At 45.2% G+C, this 13617-nt stretch overlaps 1 protein-coding gene across 5 annotated transcripts in view; it reads left to right on the top strand.

Annotated features, from left to right (window-relative positions):
- The window catches only part of SYNE2 (spectrin repeat containing nuclear envelope protein 2), a 553640-nt gene that overhangs the window by 132370 nt on the left and 407653 nt on the right, over positions 1 to 13617 (top strand). For 3 of the 5 annotated variants that reach the window (XM_073570820.1, XM_073570828.1, XM_073570812.1), the window contains exons 14-19: positions 2776 to 2938; positions 3997 to 4093; positions 6828 to 7012; positions 9456 to 9602; positions 10454 to 10600; positions 13047 to 13220. In XM_073570820.1, the coding sequence (XP_073426921.1) occupies positions 2776 to 2938; positions 3997 to 4093; positions 6828 to 7012; positions 9456 to 9602; positions 10454 to 10600; positions 13047 to 13220 (913 nt within the window). Of the gene's footprint in view, positions 1 to 2775; positions 2939 to 3837; positions 3900 to 3996; positions 4094 to 4522; positions 4538 to 6827; positions 7013 to 9455; positions 9603 to 10453; positions 10601 to 13046; positions 13221 to 13617 lie in introns of those variants that run through there. The other 2 variants (XM_073570838.1, XM_073570845.1) reach the window with 2 other exon arrangements.

Below are 13617 nucleotides of genomic sequence, written 5' to 3'. Positions count from 1 at the left end.
CGCGAACACCAATAGCTGCTGTTAATGCAGCGCAGCGGCAACTATAGCCGCAAGCGTCGGCGCCGAGGACCGGGCACCGACGGACGCTAGTGTAGGCGAAGGAGCACTGTGGCGTAGCTTGCCTCTACCTGGTGCTGACCTAAGAACACACTCTGTCACCAATCGTATTATCCGAGGGAAGGGGTTTCATAATGAGTCAGCCACCAGTCCATGCATCTGTCACCATTCACACACATAGCAAGATAAGTCTACACTAGCGCATCGCCGAGCCGCCATGCGGGCTTTTTATAGCGATGCGCTTCCGGAACCTTCCATTAGCTTGGGAAGGACCAATCAGATCCGACGCAGGACCTGAGCATGTGACCCCTGCTCTCCAGTGAGAGGTCAAGTTGCGGGCATGCCCAGTAGCACGGCATGAGGACTTAGCCTCAGGAGCGGTTCCCTGCAAAGCAGGTTGCGCTGCCATTGCTGCACCAGAGGTGGCAGCAACATCCAGGCTGCCAGAGCGAGTCTGAGCAGCAAGCCTGGCTCACCTTGTTTGCTGAGCAACACCCGGAGCGGTTGAGGAAGAATGGGAGACCGCAGGATGTCTGTTTCTGGATTCCCGCTGTGCAGTGCCAGGAATCCGACGCCTAACAAGAAGGACTTCCTGATTAGAGGCAGAAGCCTGGGCACCATTGCCCAGGCCAGGGCATGTGAGAAGCAGTGGAGCACAGTTGCAGGCCATGATGATAAAGCTGCTATGGCAGGAAGGCGCCCCAGGCTGGAGAAATACTGCAGTCGGGCACCAGCTCAACAGAATCATCCTCAGGACAGATCCGGGGTCACCTTTTCTGATTGGAACCGGACGAGGGGCTGACAGGGAGCTGGTGACGCAGAAAGTACAGATGAGAGACAGATTGTCCACAGAGATGGCCGGAATTGCCGTGAGAACAGAAGGAGAGGATATAGAGTGAATGGAGTCTGCCCGGAAGCAGGGAAAGTGCAGGATATTCGACTCTGTGTGAATTGTGCTGCCAAAGGGATGAGTACCCATATTATCAGTAAAGTTGAACTGTTTGAAAAGGACTGTGACTCTGCAGTGTTATATGGTACCTGGGAACATGAAGCTGGAGTGACAGAGACCGAGAGGACTCCAGCAATTTAATTGAGTACCCTGCTGCACGCACACACTACAGAAAAGACTTTGTGTTTCATCTGTGGGGAGCCAGGGTGTGGGACCATTACAGCTTGTTGCCACAACTACCACCCTGGCTGCATTACACTACCATCATGAAGTCTGTAAAAACATGCAAGCCAATAGCGCGCTGGAGGTCATTCTATAGGTCTCTGGCAATGTCCTGCTGCTGGGTTGATGCTCTTCTACAGCGCAGTCCAACTCTTCGCATGTAACGGCCCGTGCCCTGCTATCTGCTCTTGACATTGTGCTGAGAAACACGTCAAAGCTTCTTGTGATGGCTTATAGAAATATTAATAATAAACAAAAAAAGTTGCCCTCTGTAGTTTTAAAGCACGTTAATGTGAAATATATGAATAGCAATACGGCTTCTGGATACTAGGAAAAATTGAGACACTTAGCACATAATTTGGCCAATTCAGGCATGCCCATCAACCAACGACAAGGTGGTCTCAAAATTGATGGTTCCTAACATGTCTAATGTGAATACCTCTCTAAGACTTAAGTCTGAATTCCTGGGTAGATGTGAAAAACTCTCCTACAAGTCTGATTTTATGGGTAGGTGGGACCTTGCTGCAAGTAAAAACCACCACATGCTGAAGGGCGGAGTCCTTGGTCAGAACGCTAATATACAACGACAAAAAGACTGACTGGCACTTCCAAGCTAATGTGAACAGGTGCCAACTAGGAGCATCTACCTCCATATACAATAAACAAAAAAAAGTTGCACTCTGTAGTGCTAAAGCATGTCAATGCTTTGATATTTGTATATGGAGGTAGCTGCTCATAGGTGGCACCTGTTTATATTGGCTTGTATAATTGTGCCATCCTGAAGGAGCAGGACTACTTGTCCCACCTGAGTGGGCTGCAGGTACCACCTCATGCTACCAATGGAGACGAGGACGCCAGCAAAATGCAAAACTCGAGAAGAATCAGCCATGAAGGATAAGGAGAGACATACAAAACTATTCCTGTGTTGGAGGATATACTCTTTTATGATTTTGAAAAACAAAACATATTTTTTTTTTAATTGTTACATGCTAAGACACCTACGTAGGAGAGTTTTATTCATGGCGAGACTCCGTACTACTGGCAGTAGAAAGTCCAGTCGGTAAACTTCCATTCAGACACTTTTTATAGGGACTCTAACCCATCAGTTTTCCTTACCCTGTGTACTGTTCAGTTGCGGCTGCCATTGCAGACTGGGTATACACTGACCATAATGTTCCTCAATGGAAGGACGGTGCTCGTACACCACGAAGAGATGGGCTGAATATTCCTTCAGCCGACCACTGGTTTCCTGAATGAAGACATTTATTTCTTCCACGTAATATACAGTATATCGTTTTATTAAATGGTGACATCCTTCTTTATACTGTATAAATATATTTACTGGATAAATATAGTTTTGTACAAAGAGCAAGGATTCCAGCATCAGGATTTATTAGTATAAAAACATGAATATGATCAAGATATGCAAAAAACTGTCACAACTACCAAGGGGAGACTATGGGAAACGCGTTTCAGATAGACATCCTTAATCATTGCATTAAACTGTAGAAACATATTTGCTGTATAATTCTATTTCTGGGTTCAAGGTTGGAGAAGATATTGGCATCAAACTTCATTGTTCTTGTGGACTACCGCAGTGCCGGATACTATGTGCTCGCTCTTCTGGAGGAAGGGAGACCAAAGCTAAAGTCTTGGAAAGTAAAGTACAAATCTCAGGAGTCTGTGGAGGCCCTAAGTGCGGATTACAAGGTTAGTTATGGGGCGCCTTTAAATCCATTAACTTATCAGCACCTCTAGGTTGATTGCTGACTTGGTTGTGATAATAATACATACCTCAGCTGCTGCAGAACCTGATAATACACACCTCAGCTGCTGCAGAACCTCATAATACACACCTCAGCTGCTGCAGAACCTCATAATACACACCTCAGCTGCTGAAGGACATAATAATACACACCTCAGCTGCTGCAGAACTTCATCATTCTCACCACAGCTGCTGCAGACCATCATCATACACATCTCAGCTGCTGCAGAACAGCATAACACCCAGATCAGTTGCTGCAGAACATCATTATACACAGATCAGCTTCTTCAAAACCTCACAATACATATCTCCGCTGCATATGTTCATTATAAAAAAGATGAGGACGTTTCATACAAATGAATCAATACTTAATGGATACTGCTCTTTAATCTTAAAACAGTTTATTATTATTTATCTACAGCAAAAGCCATAAATGTCTGATAGATTAGTGTCCTACCTTTGGCACCCCAACCTACCCTACCTCTAGCCAACCCCATGGTCACAAGGTGGCCACTCGTGCTCCAATTCTTCATACCTTAAAGGTGAATGAGGAGCGCCATGGACATGTGCAGCCTGCGCTGCAATCTAGATGTGACTTCTGAGGGCCTCCAGGATAGGGTCAGAATCTGGGGACCCCTTTGTGAGAAGTCCCAGATATGGAGGTGCAAATTTTTTGGAACTCGTTTCCTATTGACACATTTGTTACTTTCTTTGGAGGGTTTTTTATTAGACGATCCTTATCTTCTCCATTAGGGCGTCTCCCGCCTGTAATTAAGTAGGAGTCCATTTGTTGCTTAACTACATTACTCGTCCTGCAATTACAGCTCTTGGATGGTAGGACATTATGGCACTTGTAATTTTTCAGCAGTTCTGCTCATCAGATTTCTACCAAGGAATCATCTAATTGTAACTTGTGCAGTTTTCTCATTCTCCCCATCTTCCCCATCTTTCCTCCTGGGCCGCTGGATGTGTCCATGACTTTCCTGTTTCTTTCCTTTGGTAGGAATTTGTGGAGGGTAAACAATTCATGGTCCTTTTGGAAAGGGCACTTCAGAAATTCAGAGACCTTCATAACCTGCTGCAGACCACTGATGACTATAGTAAGTAAAATCTCCTTGCATTTACTGTTAATATCTGATTTTTGGTTGTGGACTACATTCATACATAGCATATTTGCTGGGAATTTTGTAGAAAATCTGCAATATGGAGTTAGAAAACCCCATTTATTTGCGGCGTGGATGTGAACACTACTGTATTCTCTACCAGAGAACCTTAACAATTAAGGGGGCTCGCAGACCAACAATTACAACATATGTAGAGGAGTCGGAGCTCCATTTTTTTTTTTTACAGGTCTCATTATTTGGGCTCATACTCACATGCGAGAAACTCGGACGAGTCTCACTCGTCAATACCCGGCACTGACGCCGGCACTCGGGACCGGAGCGCTCAGCTGCATGTATTTCTAAGCAGCTGAACGCTCCGGTCTTGAGTGCTGGCGGCAGTGCCGGGTATTGACGAGTGAGACTCGTCCGAGTTTCTCGCATGTGAGTATGAGCCCTTTCTGTCTCCAGCAGGCACTGGAGGAACTCTGTGAGAGCTGTCTGACTCTTTATACAATGCGCTCCCTATAAGGATCCAAATATTCCAGCACCTCTTCTTACTTAAAAATAGAATCTTTATTGAGAAATCTTCATTAAAAAATCCAAAAGCAGGATACAGGTTAAAAAACCATGGTGAAGACAGGCATTTATGCGTTTCGACTCGACAGAGTCTTACTCATAATGACCACATACTAGAAATTCCCAACCATATATCCTGCGCTAGGAACTGAAGACAAATCAGTATGCACCTGATGAATTAACTCAATGTGAACCGCTAATAAACTCAAAAAATCATATACTTGCAAAAAGTACCATCAAACCATCTACACTCACTGGCCACTTTATTAGGTACACCTGTCCAACTGTGTGTTAAGACTTAATTTCTAATCAGCCAATCACATGGCGGCAACTCAGTGCATTTAGGCATGTAGACATGGTCAAGACAATCTCCTGCAGTTCAAACCGAGCATCAGTATGGGGAAGAAAGGTGATTTGAGTGCCTTTGAACGTGGCATGATTGTTGGTGCCAGAAGGGCTGGTCTGAGAATTTCAGAAACTGCTGATCTACTGGGATTTTCACGCACAACCATCTCTAGGGTTTACAGAGAATGGTCCGAAAAAGAAAAAAAATCCAGGGAGCGGCAGTTCTGTGGCCGGAAATGCCATGTTGATGCCAGAGGTCAGAGGAGAATGGGCAGACTGGTTCGAGCTGATAGAAAGGCAACAGTGACTCAAATTGCCACCCGTTACAACCAAGGTGGCCAGAAGAGCATCTCTGAACGCACAGTGCGTCGAACTTTGAGGCAGATGGGCTACAGCAGCAGAAGACCACACTGGGTACCACTCCTCTCAGCTAAGAACAGGAAACTGAGGCTACAATTTGCACAAGCTCATCGAAATTGGACAGTAGAAGATTGGAAAAACGTTGCCTGGTCTGATGAGTCTCGATTTCTGCTGCGACATTCGGATGGTAGGGTCAGAATTTGGCGTAAACAACATGAAAGCATGGATCCATCCTGCCTTGTATCAACGGTTCAGGCTGGTGGTGGTGGTGTCATGGTGTGGGGAATTTTTTCTGGGCACTCTTTGGGCCCCTTGGTACCAATTGAGCATCGTTGCAACGCCACAGCCTACCTGAGTATTGTTGCTGACCATGTCCATCCCTTTATGACCACAATGTACCCAACATCTGATGGCTACTTTCAGCAGGATAATGCGCCATGTCCTAAAGCTCGAATCATCTCAGATTGGTTTCTTGAACATGACAATGAGTTTACTGTACTCAAATGGCCTCCTCAGTCACCAGATCTCAATCCAATAGAGCATCTTTGGGATGTGGTGGAACGGGAGATTCGCATCAGGGATGTGCAGCCGACAAATCTGCGCCAACTGTGTGATGCCATCATGTCAATATGGTCCAAAATCTCTGAGGAATGCTTCCAGCACCTTGTTGAATCTCTGCCACGAAGAATTGAGGCAGTTCTGAAGGCAAAAGGGGGTCCAACCCCTTACTAGCATGGTGTACCTAATAAAGTGGCCAGTGAGTGTATAAAGGCAACTAACCCTGTCTTCACCATGGTTTTTTAACCTGTATCCTGCTTTTGGATTTTTTAATGAAGATTTCTCAATAAAGATTCTATTTTTAAGTAAGAAGATGTGCTGGAATATTTGGATCCTTGTATTTATGTCAGCTTGTGACATTTCCTAGCACCTTCAGCAAAGAACTGCCTCCAACGTGACAAATAAGGCTAGTTTCACACTAGCGTTTATTCGACGCAGCGCACGGTGCCACAAGCCCCGCCCCCTGCCGGCTCCCTGCCCGCCCCATCCGGTCATCGCCGCCTACTATCGCACATGGACGCTTGCGATCTGCGCACCCTATCTTTAGTGAAACTAGCCTAAAAATGGTGAGCTGAATATATTTGTTTTTAGTGAGCTCCCTATAGTAGTGGCTCCAGGCTGCCAGATCTGAATACTTTTTGGGTTAGTACTAGATAATTGCAAGTGACTGCTAGCATCGGCCTTCTTTATGGGGGTGCGGTGGGAGATGAATTGTAAAATTATCTTTTAACTGTTGAAAAAATATTAAAGTTTCATGATAACCTTGCAATATATTAGCTTCTTGTGGACAATTATAATTGTTCTTCACGTGGCCAAATGTTGGAAGCCTATAAATGGAAGATGTGGAGCTGGAGATCACAGTATCTGACATCGTTTACTTGTTCATTTCTAGTGGCTGACCCTGAAATTCCAAAGCAGTATGAAGCCATAGAATCAACCTACAAGACATTTGTGTCCTCGGCCAACGATGCAGGAGCCTCCCTGGAGCAAGTATTGACCAGCTGGACTCATTTTGAGAATAATATGACCCTGATCACAACTTGGCTGGAGGAGCAGCAGAGGATCGCACTGTCCAATGTAAGTAAAAGGATTATTTCATGGTAAATGGGCGCTGTCAGGACCCTTACCTGAAGGCTGCATTGGATGGAGGAGCGGATGATGGGTTTGGGCAGATCTAGATTTCATTGATTTAATGAAGTATTTTCACATGCTGTTCAAATCATGCAGGGACACTTAGAAAAAGGCCTGAGATTCCTGCTTCATTGACCCACTCATAGTGAAAATCTGAGAGTTTCACTTCCCCCACCCACTCATAGAAAAAGCCTGAGAGTCCTGCTTCTTCCACCCACGCTTTTCCTATTTACTCATAGAAAAAGCTTGAGTCCCACTTCCCCACCCACTCATAGAAAAAGCATGAAAGTCCTGCTTCCCCACCTACTCATAGCAAAATCCTGATAGTCTCGCTTCTCCTATCCACTCATAGAAAAAAACCTCTGAGACTCACTAGTCCCACCCACTTACAGCAAAATTCTAAAAGCAGAATAACAAGGAGAAGAGGAGTCAGTTTATGCCTTTTAAAATATGGTACAAAATTTTATTAACATAAACGAACTTGGGGAATGGGACCAATGCCAAGACAGGATGCCAATCATGGGTAAATACCTTACCTCTAAAAATATTTATTGCTCACCTCATCATTTATAGCAATGCACCCAAACAGAGATTGTGATCATTATAATTATATCCCATACACTTGCACCTTTTTTTTACTTATTAGCAGAGTGCTATATGACAACCAGATGGTAACCCATTAAAATATATATATTTACTAGCTGAAGAGTCCGGCGTTGCCTGGGCATAGTAACCAACTGTGGTTAGTTATAACAAATTATAATGATTATATTGCACATAAAAACCGTGCATCTAATCCTCTCCTGTGTGATACTGACTGCTGAGCCATGTATCTAATCCTATTCTGTGTGATACTGACTGCTGAACCGTGTATCTAATCCTATCCTGTGTGATACTGACTGCTGAGCCATGTATCTAATCCTATCCTGTGTGATACTGTCTGCTGAGCCGTGTATCTATTCCTATCCTGTGTGATACTGACTGCTGAGCTGTGTATCTAATCCTATCCTGTGTGATACTGACTGCTGAGCCGTGTATCTAATCCTATCCTGTGTGATACTAGGCTCCCCCTGCAGTCTGCGTCAGAGGGTGGTCTGTGTTGGCACAGTAATAAATTGTGTTATTTCCAGCTTTACAGAAGGACGATAACACCATAGAAATGATAAGAATAATAGGCCTCAGTTACCACCACTGTCTACAAAGAAAACTGTTGCTGATAGCAACCAATCACAGCTCATTTTTCATCTTTTAAACAGCTCTGGGACAGCGTGGCGAGTTTTGAGTGGCGCTTTTGTGTTTAGACTTTTATGTGGGAGGTTGGTGTATGTGTGGTGAAATGTGTGCTGAGGGTGGTATATGTGTTGAAGCACGTGGTAGTGTGTGGCGCATTTTGTGTTTGTGTTCATATCCCCGTGTGTGGTGAGTATCCCATGTCAGGGCCCCACCTTAGCAACTGTACGGTATATACTGTTTGGCGCCATCACTCTCATTCTTTAAGTCCCCCTTGTTCACATCTGGCAGCTGTCAATTTGCCTCCAACACCTTTCCTTTCCCCTTTTCCCCATTATGTAGATAGGGGAAAAATTGTTTGGTGAATTGGAACATGCAGGGTTAAAATTTTGCCTCACAACATAGCCTATGACGCTCTCGGGGTCCAGACGTGTGACTGTGCCAAATTTTGTGGCTGTAGCTGCGACAGTGCGGATGCCAATCCCGGACATACACACACACACACATACATACATACATACATACATACATACATACACACCCACATTGAGCTTTATATGTTAGATAATTAATAGCTATCACAGTGCTTTATATGCAAACAGATTTAGATATACATGCCCTGCCCTGTCATTGGTCCCCTTTGTTTTACTTTGGGTCATACCTACAGAGACTTTTATGTATCCATTGTATTACTGTATATGTTTCACATTTTTTGATAACATTTATGTTAATAACATTTTGTACTCTGTTTTAAATGGCATAAAGTGACTCCTCTTCTCGTTGTTCTGATTGCTGTGAGTCGCCAATATATGGGTACACTCAGTATGCGGAACTGGTACCTTTGTTAAAAGTTTTGCAAAAAGTCCTGCTTCACATATCCACTCAAAGTAAAAGCCTGTGAGTCCTGCTTCCCCACCCACCCATAGAGAAAGCCTGAGAGTCCTGCTACCCCCACTCACCCATAGAGAAAGCTTGAGAGTCCTGCGTCCCCCACCCATCCATAGAGAAAGTCTGTGAGTCCTGCTTCACCTATCCACTCAGAGAAAGCCTGAGTGTCACGCTTCTCTCACCTACTCCTAGTGAAAGCCTGTTAACTGCTGGGGAAACACTCCTACTTGCTGACTGTTTTTGTAAGACTGTTTTTACCATACAAATGCAGGTCCCCGTGGAAATTCTTTCGAAATGGAAATTGGTGCTCGAGTCTCTTATCAGGGACGGCAGCTTCCTGATTGAGAGGACATACGAAAAAACGGCGACCAAGATATCCCAGAGGCTGAAGACATTAAACCATCGATGGAGCCGATATGTACGGTTATGAAATATTTTCTAAGTGTGAAAACGTGTGATTTAGGGATGAGTGAGCATTAATATGGGGTATCCAGTATACAAAACAAAATCTCATATACCCTTTTAAGGTGGTTCACCCGACCAGGATTCACATATAGAGACAGGATGTAGAGAGTTAACCTTGCCCTGGGGGGGACCCAACATATCTCTGCGTTACAGCCCATTAATTTCAGTGACGTGTGTAATGTATCATTTTAGCTACTGGGAATTGAGCATTTTTAGAGGTATTCCTTTCATTACATATCTACAGAAGAGACTTGTGTTCTTTCCACCTCTAGCACCCTAGCTTATCTAAGGGAAGTGGTCCCATTTTGCACCACCAGGAATGCAGAGGTGGCCACCCATGCGTTCCGAAAATTCCCGTAGTGCGAGATATGGCCCTCCCTGAGGGGGTCTGCAGAAGTGACCCCCGGATAAATCAGACATTCATGGCATAGTGTGTGGATATGTCCTAAGTATCTGAGAAAGGAATATCCACTGGTGGACATGGACAGAAGAGGGCCCCTGCTCAAAAACAATATATGGTCCCTTTGCCATCCAATAGCTCATCATAATGCACAATTGTACCTGCTTTGGAGGTGGTAATGGCTGCACAGATTGCACCAATGATATGTCTACCCCTGGGAATATCCTTTTACTTATAGCATAAGGACATACTGTAAAATCTAGTAGGACCATCTCCATGTACGTACGTTCCTTTAAACATTTACTTAGGGGTCTTATTTTATAGGGATATCTTATACCTTACTGTAAATGACTGGATGTCCAAAGTCTTCTGTAAATATTAATTAATATTATCGTCTTCCTCAGGTGATGCAACATGAAGAGGAAAAGGTCCGTAAGGTCCGTAATGGGAGCACCGCTCAAGAACATCTGGCTGATGACTCTGAAGAAGTTTGCGAAACACAATCGGACATTTCTGATCTCTCCTTCAGTCTGTACATTCAGAGTTTACAGGTCAGTGAATACTTTTACTCCTTTCTATAATTTATTATACGGGTATTATTAAGGGTATTATTGGAGATGCATGAAAAAGAAAAACAACACTTATCTAGAATTAATTTGTGATGACTTCTGGATTGGACCCTTTGAGTCGTGACACTAGCCCACCCAGAGTGAGCTGACCTAGTGTGGACCACCCCCTATACAGGGGTGTCAGGAGCAGGCTCTGGGGGGCAAGGTACCACGACTGCTGGAACTAAGTGGCCGGTTCACAGAAGACACGAGTGAGTGTGTCTGGCAAGGTGCAACAGGGAGCGCGTAAAATGCAGGAACGTGCAAAGCGTGGACACTGGTACGCAGAGTATAAGATAGTGCAGGGCGTGAATATAGGAGTACGGAAGGTTCAGGACAGTACAGGGCGAGTACACGGGAGTGCGCTGGATACTGGATAGTGCAAGGCGCGTACACGGGAGCACGTATAGCGCGCACAGACAAGCACGCCCTGGTGCGGGTAAAGCAGGGCGCATGCAAGGGGCACGCCAAAGTACAAGGCTAGACAGAGCGCGTGCTGGGAAGCCCGCCTGAGTACAGGGTTAGACAGAGCGCGTGCTGGGTAGCACGCGTGAGTACAAGGCAAGGCAGAAGGACAGGACACAAGGCAGGAGCTGAGAGTGTGCTAAGAAGCACGACAGAGTACAGAGCAGAGCATGTGCTAAGGGGCACGACAGAGCAGAGTGTGTGCTAAGAAGCACGGCAGGGTACAAGGCAGAAGCAGAGCATGCGCTAAGGAGCACGAGAGAGCACAGAGCAGAGCGTGTGCTAATAAGCACGGCAAAGCACAGTACAGAGGACCTGTGTACAGGGAGCGACCGAGCAGGGGCCAGGCAGGCCTAGAAGGGAAGCACAACAATAATCAGGAGCCTCCCATAGGAAGAGGCAGCCTGATAAAGGGCAAGAGCACTGGGACTTCCGGGTTAGGTCCTCCAAGACCATTGAGATGGCGTGGCTGCAGTCAGAGCAGAGAAAGGTGTGCATGCCTCAGGATCAAGTGTGAGAGGTGCGCGTGCGCACCAGACGGGATCCCCGGAGCGGCCGCGGCACTGGAAGTGGTGAGTCACGGCGCCAGGGGTCATGCCGTGAGAGCGGTATGACATAATTAATATAGTTGAAATTGCTGCTCCTATGGCCCAGAGATCAGAGGTGTTATGTCTCACTTGGAGAGGTCCGTCCTCAAGGTCCTGGATAGTTATGCAGCATGGACTTGTCATTGGTACAGCCGGGAGGTATATATGGAACAAGGGAAGCTGCAGTGGCAAATCGGCAACAGTAGAAACAAATGCAAGTCAGGGATCTGATGAAGCTGAGTTAAGTTTACTTAGCAATGTAGCAGATCGAAGTTTGTCACAGTGTCTGATGGATTGCTGTCAGTGGATTGGCACAATTGAATAACTGATATTAGGTTCCACTACAGAGCTCGCAGCAGTATGGCACACTTGACTCAAATAGCGGAGCTGAGTTTGTCGCAGAGTTGAATCCGGAGCTGACAGCAGTACTGCAGAGTTTAGTCAGTAATAACAGACCTCACTTTTCCTCATAGTCCAGTGGTAGAGAGGAATTTACTCAGTGATGGTAGAGTTAAGTTTGTCTTAGAGTCCAATGCAGAGATGGCAATCATGTGGCAGCGTTTACTCAGCGATAGCAGAGATGAGTTTGTCCTGGAGTCCAATGGCAGAGTTGACTCCGTAATATCGCAAGGTTGAGTTTCTTAGAGTCCCTAATGCAGAGCAATCAGTGATATAGTACAGCGTGGTTTGTGATTTATCACAAGATCAAAAGCAGAACTGGCTAGTGATGTAGCAGTCCATCTATCTGAATACTTAGCTGGCGACTTGCCGCCTGAGCCAGCCTATAAGGCCTGAGAGCGTGATGTCAGTGGTGTACGCTGAACATGCAGAGCGAAAGACATAGCCAAGGGAAGAAGAACAACCCCACATCTTGATCCAGGAGATGTGAGTAACAAAAGGCAAGCCTAAACTGTTTCAGAAGAAAAATGAAGATGCATACCCTTTTACAATACCAGTCACTTTCAACCCTCAAACACAATTCTGTTCCTTTAATCTAAAGTTTGGTTCTAAATTCTCTGCTGATAAATAATATATCTTTATTGTAGTCTGACTTTGCAGTTTTTTTTTTTCATGGAGTTCCAACTCCCCTGCAAAGACATAGATTTATAAAATAAAATGCTGGCCACCACTAAAGGGAGCTCTTGAGCAAACCTGATTACAAAGTACAGCCAAACTCCATACAAGGGTATTCAATGAGCTCCCTCTAGTGGTGAATATGAATATGTACACATGAATATTAATTTATGCTACAATGGTTGGAAAAGCATCCATGCTCACAGGACAACTCAGGAAAGGAAATGAACTTATATTTACGTTACAATGTTGTCATTTTACAGAAGAGTGGGAAAGATACCAAAACCCTGGAGACAGCTTCAGAAATCCTAAGCCACTTTGAAGCAGTGGAGAAAGTCATGGAGGCTGCGGACAACTGGTCTGAGAAGGCTGAGCAGCTTTTTAGTGACCTTGATCAACAGGAGACCACAAGGGAGCCTTTTTGTCTAGATATTCAGGTAACATTGCTGATGATTGATACAATCCGAGTTGTAGACTATCCCATTAGGTTCCACAAAGTCAAAAATGCTTGGAGGCAGGGAATCTTGCCCAAAGATGGCATTAGTTATGCCACTGGGTGCAGGAGACCTCTTTATAGAAGAAGTGAATTGATAGCAAAAAAGGGGGTCTGAAATTGGTCGAATGGTCATGGAGAAAGCATGCATCCGGTCCATCTGTTGTGTGAGGCAAAACCCTCCACCGTACTGAGAGTTATTGCTGAATGCAGCTGAGACCACAACCGATCCCAGGAACAGGATTCTGGAGTGCCCCAACTAAATGGGGTATTGGTCCCGCAATGGGCACCACCACCATGACATTCATTGTCTGTGGGACTGGCAGCGATAGCTGAGCACT

This window comes from Dendrobates tinctorius, unplaced genomic scaffold (genome assembly GCF_039654945.1).
Source record: "Dendrobates tinctorius isolate UK_male_01 unplaced genomic scaffold, ASM3965494v1 ptg000006l, whole genome shotgun sequence".
Classification (NCBI taxonomy): Eukaryota; Metazoa; Chordata; class Amphibia; order Anura; family Dendrobatidae; genus Dendrobates; species Dendrobates tinctorius.
The sequence above is the reverse complement of the archived record's forward strand: the minus strand, read 5'-3'. Positions and strand labels throughout refer to the sequence as shown.